General features: G+C 73.6%; 5 protein-coding genes across 7 annotated transcripts; 2 read left to right on the top strand and 3 right to left on the bottom strand.

The window, feature by feature from the left end:
• Nucleotides 1-741: 741 nt before the first annotated feature.
• CEND1 (cell cycle exit and neuronal differentiation 1) lies at nucleotides 742-3,090 on the bottom strand. Of its 2 annotated transcripts, XM_084249253.1 has the most exons (3): nucleotides 3,003-3,058; nucleotides 2,637-2,734; nucleotides 742-1,875 (listed from the first exon to the last, which is right to left on the bottom strand). In XM_084249253.1, the coding sequence occupies exon 3, from the start codon at nucleotides 1,796-1,798 to the stop codon at nucleotides 1,343-1,345; it is 456 nt and encodes a 151-aa protein (XP_084105379.1). In that variant the 5' UTR covers nucleotides 1,799-1,875; nucleotides 2,637-2,734; nucleotides 3,003-3,058; the 3' UTR covers nucleotides 742-1,342. The 2 variants fall into 2 exon arrangements, with proteins under 2 accessions (XP_084105379.1, XP_084105378.1); XM_084249252.1 differs by lacking the exon at nucleotides 2,637-2,734 and having other exon boundaries at nucleotides 3,003-3,090.
• Nucleotides 3,091-4,746: 1,656 nt separating this feature from the next.
• Nucleotides 4,747-9,374, bottom strand: SLC25A22 (solute carrier family 25 member 22; the record flags this gene model as incomplete). Its single annotated transcript, XM_084249725.1, has 10 exons — nucleotides 4,747-4,900; nucleotides 4,977-5,052; nucleotides 5,120-5,274; nucleotides 5,354-5,528; nucleotides 5,615-5,733; nucleotides 6,160-6,250; nucleotides 6,715-6,770; nucleotides 6,873-6,998; nucleotides 7,089-7,162; nucleotides 9,120-9,374. The coding sequence occupies 10 exons, from the start codon at nucleotides 9,372-9,374 to the stop codon at nucleotides 4,747-4,749; spliced, it is 1,281 nt and encodes a 426-aa protein (XP_084105851.1).
• A 189-nt stretch (nucleotides 9,375-9,563) lies between these two features.
• Nucleotides 9,564-13,776, bottom strand: PIDD1 (p53-induced death domain protein 1; the record flags this gene model as incomplete). The annotated part of the gene is made up of 15 exons (XM_084249736.1): nucleotides 9,564-9,824; nucleotides 10,020-10,204; nucleotides 10,285-10,398; nucleotides 10,483-10,601; nucleotides 10,666-10,789; nucleotides 10,897-11,047; nucleotides 11,121-11,256; nucleotides 11,342-11,489; nucleotides 11,550-11,729; nucleotides 11,814-11,939; nucleotides 12,017-12,218; nucleotides 12,312-12,366; nucleotides 12,446-12,646; nucleotides 12,736-13,149; nucleotides 13,461-13,776. The coding sequence occupies 15 exons, from the start codon at nucleotides 13,774-13,776 to the stop codon at nucleotides 9,581-9,583; spliced, it is 2,715 nt and encodes a 904-aa protein (XP_084105862.1). The 3' UTR covers nucleotides 9,564-9,580.
• A 1,830-nt stretch (nucleotides 13,777-15,606) lies between these two features.
• RPLP2 (ribosomal protein lateral stalk subunit P2) lies at nucleotides 15,607-17,080 on the top strand. Of its 2 annotated transcripts, none has more exons than XM_084232135.1 (5): nucleotides 15,607-15,658; nucleotides 15,808-15,931; nucleotides 16,179-16,227; nucleotides 16,754-16,852; nucleotides 16,940-17,080. In XM_084232135.1, the coding sequence occupies exons 2-5, from the start codon at nucleotides 15,809-15,811 to the stop codon at nucleotides 17,014-17,016; spliced, it is 348 nt and encodes a 115-aa protein (XP_084088261.1). In that variant the 5' UTR covers nucleotides 15,607-15,658; nucleotide 15,808; the 3' UTR covers nucleotides 17,017-17,080. The 2 variants fall into 2 exon arrangements, with proteins under 2 accessions (XP_084088261.1, XP_084088262.1); XM_084232136.1 differs by having other exon boundaries at nucleotides 16,943-17,080.
• Nucleotides 17,081-19,668: 2,588 nt separating this feature from the next.
• On the top strand, nucleotides 19,669-23,585 carry PNPLA2 (patatin like domain 2, triacylglycerol lipase; the record flags this gene model as incomplete). Its single annotated transcript, XM_084243912.1, has 9 exons — nucleotides 19,669-19,855; nucleotides 21,078-21,310; nucleotides 21,386-21,451; nucleotides 21,638-21,847; nucleotides 22,050-22,110; nucleotides 22,194-22,334; nucleotides 22,472-22,604; nucleotides 22,771-22,893; nucleotides 22,973-23,585. 9 exons carry the CDS (start codon nucleotides 19,669-19,671, stop codon nucleotides 23,244-23,246), a joined length of 1,428 nt encoding a protein of 475 aa, XP_084100038.1. The 3' UTR covers nucleotides 23,247-23,585.
• Between the last annotated feature and the right edge of the window lie 587 nt (nucleotides 23,586-24,172).

A 24,172-nucleotide genomic window follows, 5' to 3' on the forward strand; every position in this document is an offset into this window, starting at 1 on the left:
TGTCCTGGTCCCAGCCTCGTCGGAGGCAGCAAGGGCGAGGCATTGGCCAGCCCACTGGTCACCTGGTGCACCACACGGTCCCCAAGAGGCGTGAGGGCAAGGGAAATGGGCCCCCCAACCTCCGCTTCCCTGTGGCCCACGAGCCCCGCCCCCACCCGCCCCTGGCCCGGGGCTCCTCTCGCCTGGGTTTGCTCCGAGCTCGCTCCGAGGCTGTTCCGTGCTAAAGGCAACGTGAAGTGCACCGCGCCCCCCGCACCCCGGGGCTCTCTGCTTGCAAAGCGTCCCCTTGGGGAACCCCATCAGGGCCGGGGGACCCCAGCCCACAAGTGGGACGTTCCCGTATGTGGAAATGGGCGCCCCGGCAGGCCCTGCCCCTGGACGTGCCCAGAGTGGGCTCGGAGGGCAATCGGTGAGGGGGGTCTCTTCCTCACCCCTCCAAGGGGGGGAGACGCTGGGGCCTTGGTGGGAGAGGCTCCTGTGGCTAGAGGGTCCATCTGGAGGCCAGGCCCCCCACCACCGCAGGGCCTGGACATGGCCAGCTCTGCCCTCCGGTGGGCAGCCCAGGCAGTGTGGCCCTACAGCCCCCCCCCCAGCGCCAGGGCAGGGAGGAGGGCTGGGGGGGAGGCCTGGCTGTGGCTGTCTGGGACGGGGCAGGTGCCCTGGGGACCCAGGTGTGCAGGGACCCCCCAGCAGACAAGGGCCCAGACCAGCCTCGGACAGTTTATTTCAGACTCGGGCCACTCCCGCTCAGGTTTCCCGCACCGGCTGGCCAGGAGGTGCCCACGCGCTCGCCACCCTCAGAGCCGCCGCAGCTGCCACGCAGGGCCCGACAGGGAGGGCAGTGAGGGGTCCCGCGGCTGCAGCCCTCCTCCTGCACGTGCGGGCAGAGCCCCAGACAGGGCGGGACTGGGGTGGGGGGGGCAGGAAGCACGGCGGCCCCAGCTCGGGCTCCTGGCGCTGGCGAGGAAACCCGAGCTGCCTCTGGGTTGTGTCCACCAGCCGGGCGTGGGGCGATGGCACCCCTCCGGTCAGCCCGCGGGGCCCCCCACCCCTAGCTGCAGGCAAAGAGCAGAAACGGGGTGAGTGGGACAGCCGCACCCTTTAATGTCCAGCCCAGCCCCTGCCCACCGGGACCGCGGGAAGCCCTGGGCCGCCGGGGCCCCGGTGCAGGCTGGCGGGTGAGCCTGGGGGCCCTGCCCGGGGCGGGGCGGGGCGGCCCGCTCTCCTCTGACTACGGGGCGCCTGTGCTCACGGGGCGTGCGGGTGCGGAAGGGACGGCTATGGTGACTCGGCATGCACTAGTTTCCCTGCGCGCGGGGTGGCTGCCCCCGGACGCCGGGCATTATTTCTTCCGGGCCAGGAAGACCACACCGAGAATCAGGGCAGCCGCCGCCACGGCGACCCCCCCAGCCACCAGCAGGGGTGTCAAGTTCTCAAAGGGGCAGGGACCGCGGCCACCAGGGCCCCCGCCGGTGCCCCCGTCCTCCTCAGCCCCGTCCCCAGGGCCCTTGGGCTCCGGGCCGGCGCCGGGGCTGCTGGGGGCCGCGGGGGCCGCAGGGGCGGGCTTCAGGTTGCTGTGGTTGTTGAGAAGGGCGGGGTCAGCCTTGGCGGGGGCCTTCTTGGCAGGCGGGGTTGGGGTCGCTGGCTGCTCCTGCTTCTCCACCGGGGCCTCCTTCTTCCCCGGCTTGGCCACGGGGGCTTTCCCATCCACAGCTGCGGGGGTTTTGGCCTCGGCAGTGGCCTGGGGCACCTTGGCATCCGGCTTGGGGCTGCCAGCTGACTTCCCTCTGGACTCCATGGCGGCAGGCAGGCAGGTGCGTGTGGCGGGCGGCCCACGGCAGCTCAGGACAGCCCAGACCTGGGCATTACATGGGCCTGCAGGGAGACACCATGAGGCTGGGACAGGAGGCCCGTGTCCGGGCAGCCCCTTCTCCAGGGCCTGGTCTGGTGTGCCCAACGCTCTCTGGCCACACAGGGGCCGCAGGCCAGGGGCTCCGAGCCCTCCCCTCCAAGTGTTCTGCCCTGGGGGGTCCAGCCCCGGGGGTAGACAGCAGCCGGGCTGGCCCCGGGCAACACACATTGCAGACTCCGGACCGGGAGGGCCTCCAGCCTCACAGAGGGGTTGGGCCCCAGGGCAGGCAGACAGGATGGGACCTGAGTCCAGGTTCTCGGGGTCTGCAGGGTGGGAGAGGGCCCAGACCATTAGGACCTGGTGTGACAAAGATGGGGTCTCCAGGAGGCTGGAGGGGCCAGGCGGGCAGCAGGGGCTCTGTGGCTCCCAGCAGGTCATGTGCCACTCCCTAACTTCTGCCCCCCCAAGACCAGCCCGGCCTGCTCCAGCTCAAGGGCAGGGAGTCCTTCCGGAGTCCTTCCTGCTCCAGAGGCCAAGGCAGTTCCGGCAGGAGCCTGCTGTCCGAGCCGGCGGGGGCGTCGGCCTTTGGGCTCCGCACCTGAGGGGGGTGGCTGTGGGCTGCAGGGAAGGCTTTGCCCCATCAGACCCCGTGCCCAAGCTGCCGCGCTAGAGGGTGGAGGCCCAGGCACCCTGCACCCCGGGGAACCCGGCCCCCACCCACAGGGAGGGGCGCCAGTGAGCGGGGGCTCCCCCCGCTCCCCCCGCCCCGTGCCGGCACACTAACCACACTGAAGGTCGCCTGAAGGTCACAGTGTGAAGGTGCGCCCCACTTCCCAGGGACCCCAGCAGCCCCTCACGCCGCCTCTGCTGGAGGGGTCCCCGCTGCAGGCCCCGGGGCTCGTGAGGGGCAGGTGATCGGCCACACCCCGCGCCCCGCCAGACCCCGGGTTATTTCTGCCTCGCACTGACGTCACCGGGCTCCCCCTGCCCCCTCCGGGGCTGCCGTGGCCCGGCGAGCCCGGGGCCGGAGCGCCGCCGGTGACCTTCAGGGCCGGGAGCCACCGCCTCGCCCCGCGGCCCCAGGCCCGCCGCCCGCCCCGCCCGCCCCGCCCGCCCCGCCCGCTCGCGGCCCCCGGCGCCGCCGCCTTACGCTTGCTCCCGCGCTCCCCTCGGCGCTGCGCGCTCTCCGCGGGGCCCGGCGGCGGCGACGGCGGCGCGGGCGCGGCTGCGGCTGCGGATGGAGCGCACCGGGAGTTTCCCACAGTGCACTGCGCTCGTGGGCGGGGCCTGTGGGGCGGGGCCTGCGGTCGCCCCGCCTCCGCCCCGGGCTGGGCGGCGGGGGCGGGGGCGGGGGCGCGGGCGCTGGGTGGGTGGCTGGGGGGGGGGGCGCACGCGAGGCCCGCGGGAGGGGGGGAGCTGCGGGGAGGGGCAGGGCAGGGGAGCGGAGGGGGAGCCGCGCGGCAAAGACTCTCAGAGGCGGCGTCTACTTAGAATATTTATTAATTTTCTTACATGACGAGACACAAAAGTTACAACTTCTTAAAACTCTCCAAAAGAAAAAAATATACTTCTGTAAGCAGCAGCAGCAGCTTCCAAGGTACAGAGGTGGGAAGGGCCCAGGCCCAGGGAGTGTCGCTGAGCGGGCGGCCCGGGCACACAGCACCAGCACGCAGGGGCAGCCACCACAGGGGCGCGGGGTCACAGGTGGGCACGGGGCCCGGGTCAACACGGGGATGCAGGGGGGCACAGGGCCCGTCCATCAAGGGGGCACAGGTGGGCACGGGGCCCGGGTCAACACGGGGATGCAGGGGGGCACAGGGCCCGTCCATCAAGGGGGCACAGGTGGGCACGGGGCCCGGGTCAACACGGGGATGCAGGGGGGCACAGGGCCCGTCCATCAAGGGGGCACAGGTGGGCACAGGACCCGGGCCATCACGGGGATGCAGGTGGGCACGGGGCCAGGCCATCACGGGGATGCAGGTGGGCACGGGGCCCGGCCATCACGGGGATGCAGGGGAAGGGGCTGGGGGGCTCTCGGAGTGTGCGGGGGGGTGGGGTGGGGGAGGGGGGCCTTGTGCAGAGTCCCCGAGGGAGGGAACTGGGCAGGCGGGCGGCCCCCAGGCAGAGCAGGCCCCCAGCTCCATACAGGTCTTCCCACCACCCCTGCCTCTGCCCAATCCCAGACCTGGGGTGGGGGTCTCAGGAGAGGGGGCTGCGGAAGGTGCGGCAAGAGGGGCCTGACAGGATAATTAAATTCAGTCATCCGAGAGCCCAGGGCCAGGGTGCGGGAAGGGCGCGCCCCACAGCCACGCATACGCACATACCCTCTCCACTGGGCCTCCAGCCTGGGGTCCGGCAGGGGTGGGGTTCACAAGGGAGGGCTCTGCCTGGAAGGCAGAGCTCAGCAGGACCCCTGCCTGGATTCCTGGCTCAACATGAGGGGTAGCCCCTGATGCCCCACAAGGCAGGCTGGGGAAGCAGAGGGGGGCTGGGAGGACGGGGGAGGTGGACACGGGAGCCACTGTGCCTGGTGGGTTAATAAATAGGTATGGACAGGCCCCCTCTGTGGGTGAGGGGCCACGGCTCAGGGACAAGAACCGGTAGACGGGGAAGTAGGGTCCACCTCACCCAGCCTGGGCCTGGGGCGCCCCGCCCAGAGACCAGCTCTGTCCTAGGGTGCTCGGCCCAGGCAGAGCTGGGGGGGCTGGCTCCAGGAATGTGAAGGTTCTGCATTTCCTACTTCATAGTACATGGGCCCCAGTGGGCATGGAGTCGGGAAGTCCCCTGGGGCCCGTGTCCCTTCCCCGGCCTCCCTGTCCACAGCGGGGAAGGGTGTGGAAAGACGCCGGCCGTGCCCTGGTCCTGCGGGGCTGGGAGTGTGGGGGCCGGCTGGCTCAGGGCTGGGGGTTCTGCAGCAGCCCCAGCAGGGTCTCGGCGATGCCCAGGAAGTAGACCACCTGAGCGATGCCGAACAGCGGGGCGATGACCAGCGCGCGGCAGTAGGCGCCCTTCAGGAAGGCCGAGGGGCCCTCGTGGCGGAGGATCTTCCTGTGGGGACTGGGGTCAGCAGCGTGGCCCCCAGCCATCCGCCTGCCCCGCCCCCCCCGCCCGCCCGCGCACCCACCTGGCACAGTCCAGAAACCCCGAGTAGGTGTCCTCATGGGCGCCCCGCTGAAGCGACTGGAGCCTGGTCTTCACCACTGCAGGGACAGGGGTGTCAGGCGGGAGCCCACTGCCCCGCCAGGGGACCCCAGCCCCCACACTGACCGTCACAGGGGTTCACGGCCACGGCTGCCGCACTCCCAGCCACGCAGCCGGCCAGGAAGGACACGTAGAAGGGCGACTTCTCCCCAGATGCCGGCTGGCCCAGCTGGTTCAGGTTGGCGAAGAGGGGGAAGTAGACGATGGAGAAGGGGACGTCCCTGCAGGGGGGCGGCAATGACCACGGGTGGGGGCGCCCTGCCCCTCCACACCCGCGCCAGGCCCCGCGCGCGCCCCCACCTGAGCAGCGTGGCGCCCAGGCCCTTGTAGAGGCCGGCCACGCCATGGCTGCGCAGCAGGTCCCGGGCCAGCTGGGTGGCCGTGGGCCGGGGGGCAGCTGGAGGCTCCGCTGCAGGCTGGGGACCCCCCTGGGCAGAGAGCTGGGCCTGGGCGGCCAGAATCCTCCTCTGGGCAGCTGGGGAAAGGAACCAGGCCGCTAGCTCTCCCTCCTGGAGGGGCAGCCCCTGCCCACCCCCCACCCCGCCCCACCCCCTTGCGCACCGATGCGCCCCGCGTCCTGCAGCTGGATCTTCAGCATCTCCATGGGGGTGGTGACGATGACCTGGCAGGTGCCGGCCCCACAGCCCGCCAGCATCTCCCTGAGCAGGGTCAGCTTCTGCCTGCAGCGAGGGGCGCAAAGGAGAGTCAGGGCCCTCGGGGTGACCTAGCGTCGCTGGCCCCTGGGTGTGTGGGGACAAGCATCCCAGCCTCTGCGGTCCTGCAGGTCCCCAGTCCCGGGCCGACAGGTGCCTGAGGGCAGGTGCCAGGAGAATGGCGCAGCCTCGTAGCAGGAAGACCAGTGGGGACCTGGTAGCTCAAGTCCTCGGGAAGCACCCCAGCTCCAGTGAGGGGGGCTCGGGGTCGTGCCCCCACCCAGCCTGGAGGCAGCAGCAAGGGTGCCTGGGGCCGAGGAGCCAGGGCCGGGTGGGGCACCTGCTGCTGCCCCCACGTGGCGGGCAGTGGCCCCCCGGGAAGCCCTGCAGATGGGAGGGCCGTGGAGGCAGAGCCCTGCCGCAAGGAGCCCGCCCGCCCGGGCCGGCCCTCACCCGTCCTTGGAGAGCTGGTGGCGGAAGAAGTCATTGGCCGCCAACTTGATGGCCTTCTCGGGGGTGACGAGGGTCAGGTTCACGGCGGCTCCTGGCAGCACCCGGACATGGGCAGGTGGGTGGCCCAGGCGGCGGGTTCTGGGCCAGCACCCGGCCAGCAGCCAGGCCCTACCCGCTCCCGGCGCTGTTCCTGCTCTGGCCCACGCGGGGCAGGTCCCTGGCAGGCGGGACTGTGCCGCCCAGCACCTTCCCCGCCTCTGCCCAGCCCTGCCTCTGCCCAGCCCTGCCTGGCGCCGCCCCAGGACACCCCTGAGGCCACACCTGGCCTGTGGTGGCTCGGCCATGTGGGTGCAGGGCCGGGCCTGTCCCCATCCCCTCTCCCGGTGGGGGTGACGCCCAGGTGGGGCTGAGCTGCCTCTCCCTGAGATCCCGTCCCTCGTCACCCACCCCAGACCCAGCTGCTGCCTCCTGCCCCGCCTGCTGTCCCCACCCCACTGCCCAGGTGCCAGGACAGCCGGAGGCTGTGAGGGTGCCCCGCCGCCCGCCGCGCCTCACCGCGGTACATGCCGAAGTAGCCCTCGGCGCGGATGGTCTTGACGAGGCAGTCTGACCTGCGGGCGAGGGGCGGGGTGAGGCCAAGTGGGAGCCCTCCCGCCTCCGGAATCCCCCTGCCCCCCGCCCCCCCTGCCCCCCGCCCCCCGCCGCCCCCTCACATGCTGGTGTAGATGCGCTGGCCGTTCTGCTGGTTCTGCAGCCTGGTCTTGGCCAGGTCGATGGGGAACACGCAGGTGACCCCGATCAGCCCGGCGATGCCGCCATTGATGAGCTTGGCTGGCAAGCTGCAGGAGAGGAGGTCAGGGCAGAGGTCGTGGGCAGAGGTCGTGGGCAGAGGTCGCGGGCGGGCGGGCGGGCACGGGGCCAGCTCTGACCTGATCTGCTTGTCGGCCATGGAGGTGATGGCAGCAGGTAGCCGCAGGAGGTGAGGCCGAGCGGGCGTCTGCGCCTTCCAGGGGACTCACGCCACCCCCGCTGTCCTGGGGGCCAGGGGCTCAGTCACTGGGGACGCCGCCAGCTGGGGTCTCGCCGGCGAGTCCCCCTGGGCTGCAGCCTTGGCCAGACCCGAGGGGCAGGGGCTCCCCGCTCCGTGCCTCCCCCGCTGGCGCTGGCAGCCGCGCTCTGCTCACGTGCCCACGCGGGCACCGGCCTTTAAAGGGCCAGCGTCGGCGGCACGGGCGTGCCAGCCGGGCCCCCCGCCCCCGCGGACCCCCGCCCCGGCGTGGGGGTGTCTCGTCGCCAGGCCCTCCCCCGACCCCAGGCGCCCCCCCCACGGCCAGCTGAGCCCAGCCCCACGCCCTGCCCGGGAGCAGCCGCTCACACGCCCGACGACGCGGCCGGCCGCCCCCCGGGACCCCCAGGAGGCTGCCCAGGCCCGGGGGCCGCAGGCGTGGGGGCGCGAGGGGGGCGCCAGCTTCCAGGCCCCAACGTGGGCTGGGGCGAAGGGGCCCCTTCCCCAAGGGCAGGGCTGGGGGGCGAGGCGGCCTCGGGCCCCTCTGCCTCCCTCCGCCGCCCCGCGCCCCGCCCCGCGGAGCCAGCCGCGGCCGCTCGTGCCGCAGCCCCGGGTCCGGGCCGGCCCCGCCGCCCTTCGCGTGCGCCCCCCGGGCCGGCGCCCCGCGCCCCGCGCCCCGCTCACCGCGCCCCGCGCAGGCCCCGGCTCTGGCCCTCGGCGCGGCGCGGCCGGCGGCGGCCGGCGGGCGGGGCGCGGGGGCGGCGCGGGATTGGCCGCGGGCGGGCGGGCGGGCGGGGCGCCGGGGCGGGCGGGGCGCGCCGCTTTCTCTTTCGCTTTGGGGGCCCGCCCCGGCGAGCCGCTCCGGGGCGCAGGCCGGGCGCGGAGCCCCTCGGCCCCGCGGCGCTGGGGGCAGCGGGCAGCGGGCAGCGGCCCCCGCGCCGCCGGCTCTCCAGGCCGGGGAGGGCCGCGAGGGGCCGCGGGCGCGCCGGGCTCCGGGTCCCCCGCGCGGCGGGGCGGGGTCGGGGCGCGGCGGGGGCCCCCGCCCGCCGGGAAGGGGCAGAGGCCGCGGCGCCACGGGGCAGCGGCTCACCCCGCGGGCGCAGAGGGCGCAGGGGGCGCAGGGGGCGCCCGGCCTCTGCCCTCGCCGCGCCGCCCCTTGCCCGGGCGCGTCCGCGACCCGACCCTGCCCCGGGCGCCGCCGCCGGGAGGAGCCCGGCCCTGAACCTCGGACCCCGCGCCCCGCCGGCCGCTCCCGGGCGCCTCCAGACGCGGCCCCGCCAGCCGCTGGGCGGGCGGCACGTGCGGGGGGGCCGACAGCAGCCGGGGAGGGCCCTCCCCCAGCGCCCCGCGTTGCCATGGAGCCCGCGGCCCGGCCAGCCCCGGCGCCCCGCCCCGCGCGGCTCCCGCACGGCCGGGGAACCGGGGCCGCCTTGGGGTCCCCCCGCCATGGGGCCGCTCCCAGACCCCCGGGGCTGCGCTCCCCGCTGCGAAGCCCCCGCGCGGCCCCGGCCCCACGCCAGGCCCTGCGGCCACCCGCGGCCCGGGACCGCCGGCCTCTCCCGCCCGGCCTCCCGCGGCCGCGTCCCGGAGGCCCCAGCCCGGACAAAGGCGGCGCAGGACGCCCCCGCGGCGAGGCTCCGAGGCCGGCCGGCCGCTGCCCCCGGGGCCGCCCAGCGGCCACGCGTCCTCCCGGCCTGGGCGACCCCGCCCTCGCGCGGACCCGGCCGGGGCGGGGGCCACGTGCGCGCCCCCACCGCCCGGCCCGTCCTCTGGGCCCGAGCCCCGGCCGCGGACACGTGTGCGCAGGACGCGCCCGGCTCCCCGCCCGCGCCGCGGACGGCCGGACACGCGCCGGCCCCGGCCCCGGCCCCGGCCCCGCGGCGCCCCCGGCCCCGGCAGCTGCCACCCCCCGGCGCCCGCGCCCGGCGCGGAGGGAGGGCCCGAGGGCACTCACCGCGCTCCGCCGCCCGCTGCGCCCGGCCTGCACCTTGGCGCGGGGGCGCGTCCGCTCGGCGCCGCGCGCGCTCCGCCCCCGGCCCGCGGGCCTCCGGCTCCCCCTCCCGGCCGCCGCGGCCACTGCGCCCCGCGCCCCCCCTTCCCTGGTCACGCCGGGCGCGCGAAGAGTGACCAAGGGCCCCGGGGCGGGCGCTCGGGTGGGGCTGAACTTGCCTGGCTGGCGGCCGGCCCCAGGAGCTGACTTGCTGTCCATCGTGCCGCCGCCGGTTCCTCTCCTCCCCCGTGACCAGCATCCACAGGGAGGGATGGCAGGTGCGGAGAGCGCAGGGGGCAGGAGCCGGCCGCCCACACCCGGGTGCCCTCAGTGCCCACCCCGCGTCCCCCAATGAACTGCACACGGAGACAACGGACAGGCTGCGTCGTGTTACACGCGGGCCCGGGCGGGGGTGCTGCCGAGGCCTACGCCTGGGCAGGCTCTGGGGCAGACGGTGCTGAAGGGCCGGGGGCGGCCAAGCTGGTGCGCCGGATGCCCGCCTGGTACTTGCGGCGACCCAGCTCCAGGACAGTCCGCACCTCGTCCGCCACGTCCTGCCGCTCGCTCTGCTCCAGGGCCTGGACCAGGAGCCCCACGGCCCCCGGCCGCCCGGCCTGGCGCTCAGCCCAGGAGAAGAGCATGTGGCGGATCTGCCCGTCCAGGTCGTCCCTGGGGCCGGTGCGGGGATGGTGACGACGGGGCCGGCCCAGGCCACCCCACACCGAGTCTGCTACCCCAGGGCCCCCCCACCCTGCACTGGAGCCGGGGCCCTCCCCCGTCTTCTCTGCCCAGTCCCCCATCCCCGCTGCTAGCGGACAGGGCGGCGGGGGTGTCAGGCAGGCCCTGCGCGGCCTCGGGACGCACCGGAAGGCGTGTCGTATGCGCTGCACCTCGCCGTAGGGCGTCCCCAGGCGCAGAGCCACTGCCGGCCAGTCCAAGCCCAGGCGCCCGGCCACGCCCAGCAGGTTGCTCTGGGTCAGGAAGCCGGTCTCAGCATCGCCCAGGTTCAGCGGGGCCAGCGCGGGGCCAGCCCGGGCCCCCGGCAGTCTCTGCGGCAGGAAAGGGGGAGGTGACCACTGCCCGCCTGCCCCACGCCGCCCCGCCCCGCCCCGCCGGCCCCACGGCGCACCGGCAGCTTGATGGGCAGCGTGGCCATCCACAGTGCGTCGGCAGCCTTCCTCTGCCGGGCGGCCTCGGCCTCCTCGGGCACCTCCGCGGGCACCGCCCCCCGGTAGAAGGACACCTGGGGGGGAGAAGGGAGGAGGGAGGAGGGAGGCTCGGCGCGCCAGGCTCAGCACGGGTGCCCGAAGCCCCGCCGTCGGCTCACCTGGCCCCGCACGGCCTGCGCCTCCCGGTCCAGGGTGGCCGTCACGTACACCTCCTTCACGTTCTTCAGGTGCGAGTAGAAGACGAAGCAGACCCTGCCCTCCACGCAGTCGGGGCGCTCTGTGGGGGCCGGGGGCTCAGCAGGTGCAGGGCCGCCCCCGGCCCCCCGCCGGCCTGCACGTACCTGCGTCCACCGCGATGCCGCGCTCGAAGGCCGCAAAGAACTTCTCGCCCTCAAACATCTCCACGGTGTCGGAGGGCTCGGGGCCGCGGTACCGCTCCAGCAGCCGCTGCAGGGCGGCGTCCACCTGCGGGCGCACCGGGCTCTGGCCTCGGAAGACCCCTCTGGCCGCACCCCCGTACCTCTCCAGGAGGCCACCAGGCCCGCCCCGTGCCCCGCCAGCCCCGCGCGCACCTTGTGGCGGGGCAGGCACTGCAGCAGCACCTGCTCGGGGTCCCTGCGTCTCTGCAGCGCGATGAGGTTGACGCGGTGCAGCCGCAGGCGCTCCCAGGCCCTGCGTGCCAGCCCGCCCACGCAAGTCTTGGTGGTGTACCACAGCCAGTACCTGGAAGGCGGGCGTGAGGGGCACGCTGCGATGGGATGGGGGGGGCGCGCCCAAGAGGATCGGGAGCACTGACCAGGAGAAGTGCGTGACCTGGAAGCGGGCGTACAGGTGGGTGAGCTCCAGCGCCACCTGTGCCGTGATGTCGTCCCAGGCGAGGGCGGGAGGGGCCCAGTGCAGCAGGCGCAGGCGGCCGCGGTCCAGACTCAGGCCTGGGGATGGGGAAGCTGGTGAAAGCGCTGCCTGGCCGGGCCCCAGCCCAGGGCCTCGCGTGGGGGTCGGGGGGCAGCCTCTCACCAGTGACACCGGGGGGCAGAGGCAGCTGCACAGTGACGGGGTGCAGGAAGCCCGGGGCCCCGCGCTGGGAGAGGCACAGCAGGGGGCTGGCGGCCGCCTCCGGCTCCTGGAGCAGGGTGCGCAGCTCCCGGGCCGCCACACGCACCACCTGTGCAAGACACCGGGCTCAGCACGCGCCAGGCCCCCCTCCCCGCCGCTCCCGGCCTACCTGCATGCGGACGTGGCATGGCTCCCGGGCGGCCCCCGGGGGGAAGGTGACCCTGACCCCGGGGTGTCCCGAGGAGTACAGCAGCGCTCCCTCTGGTGGCACCAGGCAGGCGTCGGACACCGGGCGCGAAACCACGAGGAACCAGGAGAAGTGAGGCACCCGGCAGTGAGCCCAGAGCCGCTGGGGTGTCAGAGGGAAGTGGGATCAGGGAGTGGGGGGGCAGGGTGGGGCAGAGTCGCTGGGCCCAGGCCCGAGGGGCCTCACCTGGGGCGCCTCCTCCTCCAGGTGAGTCTCTAAGTCGCTCCAGCTGTCGCCGCTCAGGGTCCTGACCACCACCTCGCGCCAGCGCCGGACCCGCGGGGGCGCGCAGAGCAGCCACAGGCCCACGTCCTGCGGGCAGGGTTGGTGAGTGCCTGCCGGCCTGCCCCAGCCCATCACCCGCCACCCCCCCCCCCCCGCCGTCCTGCCTGCTGGAAGGACACCCCGTGGGGCTGCAGCTCCAGGACAGCGCTGAGCAGGCAGTCGTGGGGGCCCAGGGGAACCAGGCGTGGCTCCGGCAGCCACCGGCGGTAGCAGATGGTGACAGGGGTGGCGGTCGCACCCTCTGGGAACTGCAGGCGCGCGCCACAGGACAGGGTCACGGAGCAGCCCTGGGGCGTCACGGGGAAGCTGGGGAGGAAGGGACGTCAGCGCGCAGAGCCTGGCGCTGGGGGAATGGATCCCCGCAGCCCCACCCCACCTCGGCCACCACCAGCAGCACACCTGTCAAAGTCTGAGGTCAGGAGCAGCCTGGGCATCTCTGGAGCCACAGGGGTCCCTAGGGAGGGACAGGCAGCGATCAGGATGCAGCTCACGCCTGGCGCCTGCAACCCCTGCAGCCCCTGCACTGAACGCACCTGTGGGGCTCTCGGGGAGCTTGCCAAGGGGGTTGCCCTGCAGGCGGACAAAGGGGGCATCCAGCAGCTCAGGGGGCAAGTCTTGGAGCTGGTTGTCCCTCAGGTCCAGCCGGGTGAGCAGGGGGAGGCGGGCCAGGCCGGCGGGCACTGACGTCAGGAGGTTGCTGTGCAGGACCAACAGCTGCAGGGACCGGAGCTGTGCTGCGGGCAGGCGCCGCTCAGGGCTCAGGCCTGGTGGGGACCCTGGGCCGCTGGCCGAGGCCACTGTGGCACTTCCTGTTGCCACTCACCCAAGGAGGCCGGGAGGCGCTGCAGCCGGTTGGAGGCCAGATTGAGCTCAACGAGGCTGCTGAGGGCCCCAACCTCAGGGGGCAGGGTTTCCAGAAGGTTCTCAGAGAGATGGAGGTGCTGCAGGGCGGGCAGGGACCCCAGGGTGGAGGGCAGCCTCTGCAGGCTGTTGTGGGTGGCCGAGAGGAAGGTGAGGCTGCGGAGCGCCCCCAGGGCCTCAGGCAGCGAGGACAGGCGGTTATGCGAGAGCAGGAGGGCGTGCAGCCCGAGCATCTGCGGGATGCAGGCCGGCAGTGTCTCCAGGCGGTTGAAGCTCAGATCCAGGTGGGCCAAGCTGCTCAGGCCACTCAGGCTGGCGGGCAGCGTGGCCAGGGAGCCACGGAGGCAGGCGCCCTGTGCGTCCCGGCGGTGCCCGCCTACGGGAGGAAGGCGGCTTGTCCCAGGAGCCAGCCCGGACCCGGGCAGGAGCTGCGGGAGGCAGGCCCCGCCACCCTCTGTGGTCGCGCGGGGCTGGCCAGCCAGCCACCAGCAGATGAGAGCGGCAAGGACATGCTAGCTGACCGCTGCCCCTAGGAACCTGCCCTTAGGAAAGCAACCACCCAGGGTCTGCTGCGAGGTCCCAGCCCGCAGCCCACGCCCAGGAGCAGGGCCCACCAGCCTGGCGGGGAGTGGGCTGCGGTGGCCGGTGGGGAGCCGGGAGGGCAGGCTGGGGCCTGGTGGGGCTCACCTTTGAGGACCAGGGAGCGCAGGTGAGGCAGGCTCCGGGGCACCTGGGCCAGCGCAGCCCCCAGAAGCTGAGGGTCCTCGTGGCCACTGAGCCGCAGAAACTCTACCTCCAGCAGCTGAAGGGGCTGCTGGGCGCAAAGACGCAACAGCCGCTGGCAGCCCCCTGGGTGCAGGTCCAGGCTCAGCCGGTTGCCGGCCAGGAGAAGGGGCGCCCCGGGCCCGGCTGCCACAGCCACGGTCGCAGCATCTCCCGCAGCATCTCCCGCAGCGTCCCCAGCCTCCGCCGCCGCCGCCGGCCCCTCCGCCGCCACAGACATCGCCCACCGGCCGTCCTCGGGGACCAGGCATGTCCCAGCCTGCCGGGCAAGCCTGCTCAGGCAGGCCCGGGCAGGGTGGGGCTGCCTCAGAGCCGGGGAGAAGGGGGTGGGCCCTCCTGGCGGCCGGGGGAAGGGGTGCTGAGAGGGGGCGCCCTCCAGCCACAGAGCTGGGCATGTAGGCTGGGCAGACGGAGGCCGAAGCGGGGGCACCTCTGGGACCCCCGGGGCTGGGAGGGCGGCCGGGGCCTGGGGAACCTGCTGTGGGGAGCGGGGCCTCCCCTCATCTGGTCTTTCCGAGAAGGGTCGGCGGGGGCTGCGGGGTCACCCGACCTGCCCCCCACCCCGGGAGGCCCGCGCGGGCCTGGGGCCTGGCCCGCCCGCTCACGGGTCCCCGCGGCTCTCACCTACCACTTGGGGGCGGCGACCCGGCGCGGACAGGGCGACTGTGCCCGCGGGGGTCGGAGAACTGAACGTGGGGGCACCTGGGGCTGCGCCACGGGCCGGCCTCGGGGTCCTGGGCGCGGGGTGCGGCGCCTGACCCTGCGCGAGGGAGCGCGGCCGCCCCACCGGCGCCTCCCGCCGCCCCGCGCGGGTTCCCGCCCGCGCGCTTCAGGGCGGGACGGCTGCGGACCCCGCCCCCGGCCGCCCCGGCGCGCCGCCCACCCGCGGCCGGCCGGGCTGGCGCGACCTCGGGCAGCGCGAGGGCTTCCACGCCGCGCAGCCGCGGCCCCACGGCAGCCCCGCCAGAGCCGCGCGCGCCAGTGCGGCCCCCGCGGCCCGGCGCCGGCCTCCGCCCCCGAGGCCCTGGGGACCGCGCCCCCGCGGCCTGGCCGCCCGGGGCGGGCCGGGGCCGGGGCGCGGGGCCCCGCCGGCGCGTGCTCGCTCTTGCCGGGGCTCGAGCCGGCCGGGGCGCGCGGGCCGCTGCTCGGGGACGTGTGCACCGCGGCGCGGGCCGGGCGCGGGCCGGGCGCACTCCCGGGGCAGCGAGCGGGGCGGGCGGCCCACCGGGGCCGCGGCCGAGGGGCAGCGGAGGCAGGGGGCCTGCGCGCCCGGGGGTCACTCCCTGGCCGGGGGGGTCAGGCCGCGGCGGGGGCCCCGGAGCGCGAGACCCAGCCCTGCGCCCCGAGGCCCTGAGCGCAGCAGGTCGTCGCCCGGGCCGGCCGGCGTCCCCCGCGCCCCAAGTCCCGCCCCCGGCCCCCCAAAGCTGCCAGGGGGTGTCGTTGAGCCTTGAAGGGACAGAAAAGCAGAGCTGCTGCCGCGCGTGGGGCCCGAGGGCGCCGCGCTGGGCGAGGCGCGACGGCAGGACGCGCGCCCCGGCCGGGCCCCGCCACCGGGGAACCACTTGACAGCCGGAAGCGCGGCGGGCCGGAAGCCGCGACGGACCCGCGCAGGCTGCGCCAGGGCCCACGTGCACACGCCCGCGCCAGCCTGCGCCGCGCCGCGCTTCCGGCAGCCGTGCATCATGGTAGTTGTAGTTCGCTCCCGCTAGGGGCTGCGTCCGGGGCGTGGCGGGCGCGCTGCATGTCGGGAGCCGTAGGCGTCCCGTGGAATGCTGTGGGCTTTGGAAGGAGAAACGCTCCACCGCTCGCGTATCGCTGCGCCCCGCTGTGCGGGGACTCCCGGGGCACCGGCCCCACACTGTCCTAGAAGCTGCTCCGAACTGCTCTTCCTTTTTGCTGGGGTCACTGCGGGACGAGCGGGTGATGGCCGCCCCGGCGCCCTCATTGGCTGGGCGCGCGCTACGTCACTCGGAGGTGCCCGCGCGGCAAGCGGCCCGGAGGCTTCTGGGTAGCGGATTACCCCCGCCCCCCGCGCCGGCGCCTTCCTTTCCGTCGCTGACGCCGCCGAGGTCGCACGCGCCAGGCCGCTCCGCCACCGCCGAGTGAGTGGGGCGCGGGCCGGGGCCGGGGCCGGGGCCGGGGCCGGGGCCGGGGCGAGCGGGGCGGAGCGGGGTCGGGCCTCGGCGGCGGCGCGCGGACGGGCGGCCTGTGCGGGGTCCCGGCTCACGCCGCCGCCCTGCGCCCGCGCCAGGATGCGCTACGTCGCCTCCTACCTGTTGGCCGCCCTCGGGGGCAACGCGTCCCCCAGCGCCAAGGATATCAAGAAGATCCTGGACAGCGTGGGCATCGAGGCGGACGACGATCGGCTCAACAAGGTGGGCGGCCCACGTGCGCTGGGGGGGCCCCGCGTTGCTTCCGGCGCCCCTCGGGGTCCGCCGGGGCCCGGGAGGTCGAGCCGGACGCGCGGTGTCCGGCCGCGGGAGCCCTGGGCCTTGGCAGTCCCCGCGGGCGCCCACGTGTGCCGCGTGGCGCGGCCCGGGCCTCGGGGTGCGCCGCGGGAGGGGCGGCTGGGCCCGGGGTGCGACGTGGGGCTCTGTTAACCGGGGGCGTTTGGTGCACCAGGTCATCAGTGAGCTGAACGGGAAAAATATCGAGGACGTCATTGCCCAGGGTGAGATTTGGCGGGGGTGGGGGGCGGCGGGCGGGTCCCGGGGTCCATCCTAATCCCTGTTGGCCAGCCTGTGGCCTCCAGGTTTCGCTTGTGGACCAGAGCACCCTGGGAGCCTCCCCGTAGGAGCAGGCAGCGCCTCATTGGGCTCTTGCCAGGGGCGCTTCTGGACACTGGAGTGGGGGTACTCTTGCTCCTCCAGCCTGGCTGGCTGCCTGTGGTTTCTGAGCCAGGCCTTTGCAAAGGGGTCTCACCACCATGTGTTTCAGGCTTGGAAGTCTCAGGATCTGGCCCCATTGCTTGGCAGGTGGCCCCATGGACACCTGTGAAAGTGGAGCGGGTCAGCGTGTGAGGGGGACCGTCGGCACGGCGTCCCTGTGCCCGCACTCCACTGCCGGGTTTCCCCCTAGGCGGGAGTCAGGTCTGGGAGGAATTTCGGGAGTCAGTGTCCCCATGGGACTGGTGGAGGCGGGAGGGCAGTGGGGGGCCGCTACATCGGGCAGGGGCCGCTCACCACTTAGTCTCCTAGGCATCGGCAAGCTGGCCAGCGTGCCAGCTGGAGGGGCTGTGGCCGTCTCTGCCGCCCAGGGATCTGCGGCGCCTGCTGCTGGTGCTGCTCCCGCTGCAGGTACGGGATGCTCAGGCGTCAAGGGTTGGGCTGGGGGCCTGGCTGTGCTGCTGCCCACACCCCCCTTAAACACACCTCTTTCCTCAGCAGAGGAAAAGAAAGACGAGAAGAAAGAGGAGTCGGAGGAGTCAGACGACGACATGGGCTTCGGCTTGTTTGATTAGCGCCGTCTGCGGGGATCCACGTTGTCTTCTCTTCCTTGTTACATAAAACCTTTTTTCCACACTTGTTGAGTGTGCTGTGAGCACTTTGTTCACTGTCGCCTCTGCAGGGAGGGACTCCCCCTCCCCTCGGGCATCCGCCTGAACCTGGAGTGCTGGTGGAGTGCCTGGGGCGACGGGTGATTGGTTTCACCGCAGAGTGGGAGGATGCTCTGGGTGGGTTTGGTGTGGGCAAGCCGGGAGTAGGAGGGGACACAAGTACCCACCGAGGTGCAAGTGAATTGTCAGGGGAGTGGTTGGCCGTGGGGGCCCCTCACTGCTTTAGGGAGCAGCAGCTACCCAGGGTGGTTCTTGAGACCTGCATCCCAGAGCTGTCTGGGTAGGCCCTTCGCTTTGCTGGGCGGGTGTGGTTGGCAGTTGAGGTGCGGAGTTGGCCGGCACGTTGGCCAGGCGCTGGCTCACACTGGGGTGTAGGGCAGAGGCCCTCCCGCTGCCCACTCTGGCCTAGTTACTGGCAGTCTGCAGGGCCTTGGGGCCTCTGCCTGCCCAGTTGGGTTGGCCCGGGGACACCGCTCCCCCTCCAGATGCCAGGTGGACAACTGCTCAAGTGCCTGTGGCTGCATTTCGGCCACCGTGGGCTCCTGTGGGCAGGGAGGCCGGAGACTGCTCTGGACTCCCAGAGAGGTGGGGAAGGGAGGTCCCTGGGCTGGCCGGCCTGGCGCTGCTGTGAGGGAGGGGCAGCGTGCGTGTGGGTCTTCAGCCAAGCCACGGGTTATAATGTAATCTCAGCTGGCAGCCGCTAAAGCCAGGCTTCTTGTCCTCCCCAGCCTGGGTTCCCAGACAGCCCTGCTCCTCCAGAGCTCAGGGCCTGGGAGGGAGGGCTGTGTACCCAAAACGCTCCATTCCTGGTGTGGAAATGAGAGCAGAGGTCTGCGTGTGTCCAGGCAGCATGTGCCCAAGGCCCCCTGGGGCAGCCCTGCTGTGCTCTCCCAGGGAACAGCCATGTGAAGCCCTATGGGTCTGCCCCACCTACAAGGGGCCACACTCTCAGCCCCCAGCACCATCCCAGGGATTCAGTCATCTGGTTGGGGCTACAACCTCCACACCCCCAACCCTGCCTCTCACTGTGCCACCCCAAGTGGGGATGGAGTCCTTTGTGCAGGCAGAAGGATGAGTCTACGTCAACTTTGGTCAGACCGGGGTTTTACCGCCCTCCTCGCCATGTCTGGTCTCTCTGTGGCTTTTCTGGGTGACCAGCCACATACCACCAGCACCCCAACTCCATCTCACACCAGCAAGGCTCCCCTTTGGCCAGGCCAGGGCCTCAGGTGCGGGGTTCCTGCTCCATGGAGCCCCCTGAGGATCATCCTCACTGCCCAGCGCTGGCACAGTTGATGCCAGGCCCAGGCTGGGCGCACAGGCAGACTGCTGGGCAGCCTGACCCCAGACGCTCACCAGTCCCAGTGCCATGGTCCCCAGCTGGGCCCAGAGTGGTGGGTGTGCACCTGCCCACAGACCCCAGGCAGACCTGTTCTGTTTGGGAGGTGGGGTGCAGCAGGGCCTGCTCCAGACCCAAGCAGGGCTAGGCGGGTTGACACACAGTCCAGGAGAAATACACAGAAAGGGGCTTCCCGGGGGCGCAGCGGTTGAGCGCTGGGGTTGCGAAGCTGCCCGCGGCCTCTGCAGCGCTGGTTCGATCCCCGGCTGCTCCCCGGCCCCCGGAGGAGGGTCCCGCATGGCGCGCGGACCCCTCCTGCCGCCCGCTGCTCCCCTCAGCAGTGTCCTTCGGTCCTTCTGCCTGCTCTGCTCCCCGCTCTGGCTCTGGTGGATTCTCTCACCCTCCCGCGCTTCTGACTCTACCCGGTGCTTGTATAAACAAAACAAACAAACAAAACATGCCTCTATTAAAAAAAAAAAAAAGGAAGACGCGGGAAGGGGCCGGGAGGGCGACACCACCGGCTTCCACCCGCGTGGGCTGCCGGCGTGGGCGTGGCAGGCTCCAGTTTTACCCGGGTAGACCCTCTGCCCAAGGAGCGGTGGCGCCAGGTGGAGCCCGCAGGCCAGCGCCCAGTGCACAGGGGCTTGGGGCAGGCAGCGGGAGGGGTGCCGCCCAGGGCCGGCTGCGGGGGGGGAGGGGCGCGTGCGTGTGTCCGGGTGGCCCCCTGACCTGGAAGTTCAGGGGCATCTGTGGATGGCGCCGCGGTGGGGGTGGGCGGCCCTGCCCCCGCGGGGTCATGCAGAGATCCCGTGAACACCGCCTGGCGCTTGCTCCCCCGCGCCGGCTCCGTGGCGAGGCCGCGGGTGCCGCGGCTCGGGGCCCAGCGGCGCCCCTGGGCCCGGAGGGGCGCGGGCGGGGCGGGGCCGCGGGCGGGCGGGGCGGGGCCGCGGGCGGGCGGGGCGGGGCCGCGGGCGGGCGGGGCGGGGCCTCGGGGCGCGCCCGGGGGCGCGGCCGTTCCCCGCGCGCCGCGATTGGGCCGCGCGCGCCGGCCCCGCCCCGCCGCCGGGCCCCGCCCCCCGCTAAAAGCGCCGCCCGCGCCGCCGCCCGCAGCGTCTCCGCCGTCGCCGGCGGGGCCCGAGCTCTGCGCCAGCGCCGCCCGGCCCGGCCCGGCCCGCCCGGCCCGCCCGGCCCGCCCGGCCCGCCCGGCCCGCGCCGCGATGTTCCGGCGGGAGGCGACCTGGAACATCTCGTTCGCCGGCTGCGGCTTCCTGGGCGTCTACCACGTCGGCGTGGCGTCCTGCCTGCGCGAGCACGCGCCCTTCCTGGTGGCCAACGCCGCGCACGTCTACGGCGCGTCCGCGGGCGCGCTCACGGCCACCGCGCTGGTCACCGGCGCCTGCCTGGGTGAGCGCCGCGGGCGCGCGCGCGGGCGGCGGGCGGCGGGCGGGGGCGGCGCGGCGCGTCCCCGGGGCACAGCGGGCCGGGCGGCCGCAGGGCCGGGGCGGGGCTCGCGGCTCCCCTGCCCGGCCTCGGCCGGCGCCAGCGGTCACCGCGTCCCGGCGGGGCCGTCCCGCCGCCCTCGGCCCGGGCGGCCGCGTCCCCGAGGCGGGGGGCGCCGGCCGGCTCTCCCCGCCCCGGCCGCCGCCGGCGCCCCCGGCGGGGCAGGTGCCCTGGGCCCGCCCGCCCGCCCGCCCGCCCGCCCGGGTCGGGCCGCCGCTGGCATTTCCCGCGGGGCGGCCGGCGTGTTTACGCACCCGGACTGGCGTTCTGGGAGCGCTGCCCAGGCCCCAGGCGAGCAGGGCAGCCGCGACGGAGGTCACCGGCTCTGCATGCCCCTTCCCGGCAGTCGGTCCAGGGCCCACCCCTGCCCCTCCCGGCGGCCTGGGCCCTGAGGGGCAGGAAGGAGCACAGCTCTCCACTTGGGGGTTTAACTCTGTGGCCCTGCCCCAACCCCTTGGCCGGCAGACCAGCACCTCCAGTCCCCCAGGCTGGGCTCAGGACCCAACTACATACCTCGTGCCCAGTTGACCCCACAGCACTGCCCCCGCCCCACGCCCAAGAGGCCTGGGTCCTGCCAGTGGTCTTGGACTGCCGAGGCCCCCGAGGTGTGGCAGGTGCTGAGCGTCCTGACCCCACCCCACCCTGGGCATGGTCCTCAGCGCCTGCCAGGACCCTGGGCTCCCTGGCCACTCCTGGGCTGGCTCCCACTCTGGCTCTGTCCCAGGCCAGTGCCTGGGGGGTTGGAGGGGGGCGGTGGCCCACTGTTCCTAGCCTCAGGCCACAGACTCGTGGACCCGGGGGCTGGCCAAGTGGGTGAAGGCTGAGGCTGGTCAGAGTTGAGCCTCTGCCTCACTGCCACCCCCACCAGGCAGTTGTGAAACACCAGGCAGAGGCAGGTCCCAACCCAGCTGGCCAGGCCCAGCCATCTGCCCTCCCAGGGGTGCCCTGCCTCTCTCTCTGGGGCAGCTGCCAGAAGTCCCCATCAGGCCAGGTCCCAGAGTGGACTCTGGGAGTCCTCCAGGGAAGGGGAGGGCGCCAGGCATCACGGTGCCAAGGGGCCCTGGGCGTGGAGTCCTGGGGCTGCCAGGCCTAGGAGAGCCAGCTCCTGACCCTTGACCCTGCCCAGGTGAGGCCGGTGCCAACATCATTGAGGTGTCCAAGGAGGCACGGAAGCGGTTCCTGGGCCCGCTGCACCCCTCCTTCAACCTGGTGAAGACCGTCCGCAGCTGCCTGCTGAAGACGCTGCCCGCCGACAGCCACGAGCGGGCCAACGGGCGCCTAGGCATCTCCCTGACCCGCGTCTCAGACGGCGAGAACGTCATCATATCTCACTTCAGCTCCAAGGATGAGCTCATCCAGGTGGGCTCCGGGGCCCACTGGGGTGCAGAGTGGCCCCAGGACCAGGCTCACCTCCTTCTCCGCCCCTGCCCGCAGGCCAACATCTGCAGCACTTTCATCCCCGTGTACTGTGGCCTCATCCCCCCCACCCTTCACGGGGTGGTGAGTACCCAGGCCGCTGGGTGGGGCTTGCAGGGCATGGGGTGGGGGAGGAAGGCCCGCCGTGCCCTACCCTTCCACGTTGCCCCACTTCCCCTGGAGTTACCCAAGAGGCGGCCAGTGCTGGGAGCGGCGGGCGGGAGGCCGCGGCCAGCCCGGGGCCCTGACCTGCCTGGTGTCCCTGCCCAGCGCTATGTGGACGGCGGCATCTCAGACAACCTGCCCCTCTACGAGCTCAGGAACACCATCACCGTGTCCCCCTTCTCCGGGGAGAGCGACATCTGCCCGCAGGACAGCTCCACCAACATCCACGAGCTCCGCGTGACCAACACCAGCATCCAGTTCAACTTGCGCAACCTCTACCGCCTCTCCAAGGCGCTGTTCCCGCCCGAGCCCATGGTGAGGCCCCGCGAGGCCCGCGCTGCCCAGGGGGAGCGGCCGGGGGGCGCCGTGGGAGGACTGTGGCCTGCGCGGTGGGCGGCCTGCCGGGGCTGTCCACTCTGGACTGCACCCCGGACCCCAGCCGGCTTGGCAGCCGCGGGCTGCTGAAGGTGGAGGTGCCGGGGCACCCCTCCCACTGCCCACGCGCCCCCCTGCCCAGGTGCTTCGAGAGATGTGCAAGCAGGGCTACCGCGACGGCCTGCGCTTCCTGCGGCGGAACGGTTCGTGGGCGCCCCGCGGGGGGACGGTGGGCTCTGCTGCCCCCTGCCGGCCACCGCCGCCCTGACGGCCATCCGTCCCCCAGGCCTCCTGAACCGGCCCAACCCCCTGCTGGCGCTGCCCCCCGCGCGCCCCCTGGCGGCCGAGGACGAGGAGGCGGAGGAGCCCCTGCCAACCGCCCGGGAGGACCACATCCTGGAGCACCTGCCAGCGCGGCTCAACGAGGGTGCGCGGGGGGAGGGAGGGCGGCGGGGGACTCTGGGGAGCACACACCCGACGGCGGCCGCCGGAGAGCTGGGGGGCAGGGGGCGGGGTCCCCTTCCCGCTGGCGGCGACCTCCCTCCTGCACCCCTTCCCCCGCAGCCCTGCTAGAAGCCTGCGTGGAGCCCAAGGATCTGCTGACCACGCTCTCCAACATGCTGCCCGTGCGCCTGGCCACGGCCATGATGGTGCCCTACACGCTGCCGCTGGAGAGCGCTGTGTCCTTCACCATCCGGTGCGCGGCGTGGGGCGGGCGGGTGGGGCACGAAGGCCCAGGGTCCTCCTTGAGTGGCGGTCACCCCAGAAACAGGCGGCTGATGGCGGGGACGGCCCAGAGGCTGAGTCAGGGCTCCCAGGCGGGGGCACAGGCGGCTGAGGCTGCCCTGCCTGCGCCCCCCCAGCTTGCTGGAGTGGCTGCCTGACGTCCCCGAGGACATCCGGTGGATGAAGGAGCAGACCGGCAGCATCTGCCAGTACCTGGTGATGCGCGCCAAGAGGAAGCTGGGCAGCCACCTGCCCTCCAGGTGAGCACGCCGCCCCCCTCCCCGCCTCGCCCCGCAGAGCCTTGGGGGCGCCCGCTGAAGCGCCCTCCCTCCCGCCCAGGCTGTCGGAGCAGGTGGAGCTGCGTCGCACCCAGTCGCTGCCCTCAGTGCCGCTGTCCTGCGCCGCCTGCAGCGAGGCGCTGCCCGGCTGGATGCGCAACAGCCTCCTGCTCGGGGACGCGCTGGCCAAGTGGGAGGAGTGCCAGCGCCAGCTGCTGCTCGGCCTCTTCTGCACCAACGTGGCCTTCCCGCCCGATGCCCTGCGCGTGCGCGCGCCCCCCGGCCCCGCGGCCCCGCCGCCCCCGCAGCACCCCCCGGGCCTGCCCCCCTGCTGAGCACCCAGCCGGCCCCCGGGGCCCGGTGCCGAGGGCCGGGCCCCCAGCTAACCTGCCCCGTGAGGCGGGCCCCGGGGCCGGCCCAGACCCCCATTGGGTCTGCCCATGCTGGGCGCTGGGAGGGGAGGGGGTGTGCCCGCCGCTCACCTGCTGCTTGGGGCGGGAGGGAGGGAGGGAGGCGGCGCGCCCCTCCCGCCTCGCCTGTGCCTGCGCTGCTCCTCACTGGGCGCCCGCAATGTTATTGCCCCTGGACGGGCGCCTGCCCAGCGCAGCGACTTCATGTTTTGCTGAAGGATTATTTATTTTTGCCAAAGCAGATTTAATAAACGCACAGCTCAGCCCCTGCCTCCTCCCCGTGTCTGACTCTACAGCTGCAGGGCGCCTTCCTGGAGCCCGGCTTGGGGCCGCCCACCTGGCCACCGGCCTCTCCCGAGGGCCCGTGCCCTCGCCCTCTGCCAGCCGCCGGCCCTGGGCGCAGCACCCCAAGAGCCAGCGAGAGCTCCCGGACCAAGATCCTTGCTAAATAAAAACAAAGGCGTGTTTACAAAAGGTGGCACCTGCACACCACGCTCCATGGTGACAGCGGGCGTGGGGCTGGTTTCAGGGTGACAGTTGTGGAGGGTGAGGTCCGGAGCCGTGGCCTGAGGGTGCGGGTGCTGCCCCACCTGGGTGTTTGGCCGGGCGCTGCCCCAGCTGGCTGGTCCTCTCCCACCTCCTCCTGGCGAGCTGCCTGCACCTCCTCTCTCTGTGCCTGGGCACCGCCCACCCAGGGAGGGAGGAGGTCTGCCACATCCCCGGGGGTCAGATCTGGCCTGAAGGGAGCTGGGCCTTGTCTTGGAGGAGGCACCCTCTGTCCTGGGCAGCCTGGGGGATACCAACAACCCTTGCTGGTGACAGAGGGACCCACGGGGTCAGGGGCGCACGTG

Source organism: Talpa europaea (assembly GCF_964194135.1).
Source record: "Talpa europaea genome assembly, chromosome: 1".
NCBI classification, from domain to species: Eukaryota; Metazoa; Chordata; class Mammalia; order Eulipotyphla; family Talpidae; genus Talpa; species Talpa europaea.

What these genes read in the sequence shown, in the direction of transcription:
- RPLP2 (XM_084232135.1), top strand. Translation starts at nt 15,809, where the DNA reads ATGCGCTACGTCGCCTCCTACCTGTTGGCCGCCCTCGGGGGCAACGCG. An exon ending in ACGACGATCGGCTCAACAAG is followed by an intron (nt 15,932 to 16,178) that starts GTGGGCGGCCCA and finishes TTGGTGCACCAG; the next exon opens with GTCATCAGTGAGCTGAACGG. An exon ending in CGAGGACGTCATTGCCCAGG is followed by an intron (nt 16,228 to 16,753) that starts GTGAGATTTGGC and finishes TTAGTCTCCTAG; the next exon opens with GCATCGGCAAGCTGGCCAGC.
- CEND1 (XM_084249252.1), bottom strand. Translation starts at nt 1,798, where the DNA reads ATGGAGTCCAGAGGGAAGTCAGCTGGCAGCCCCAAGCCGGATGCCAAG.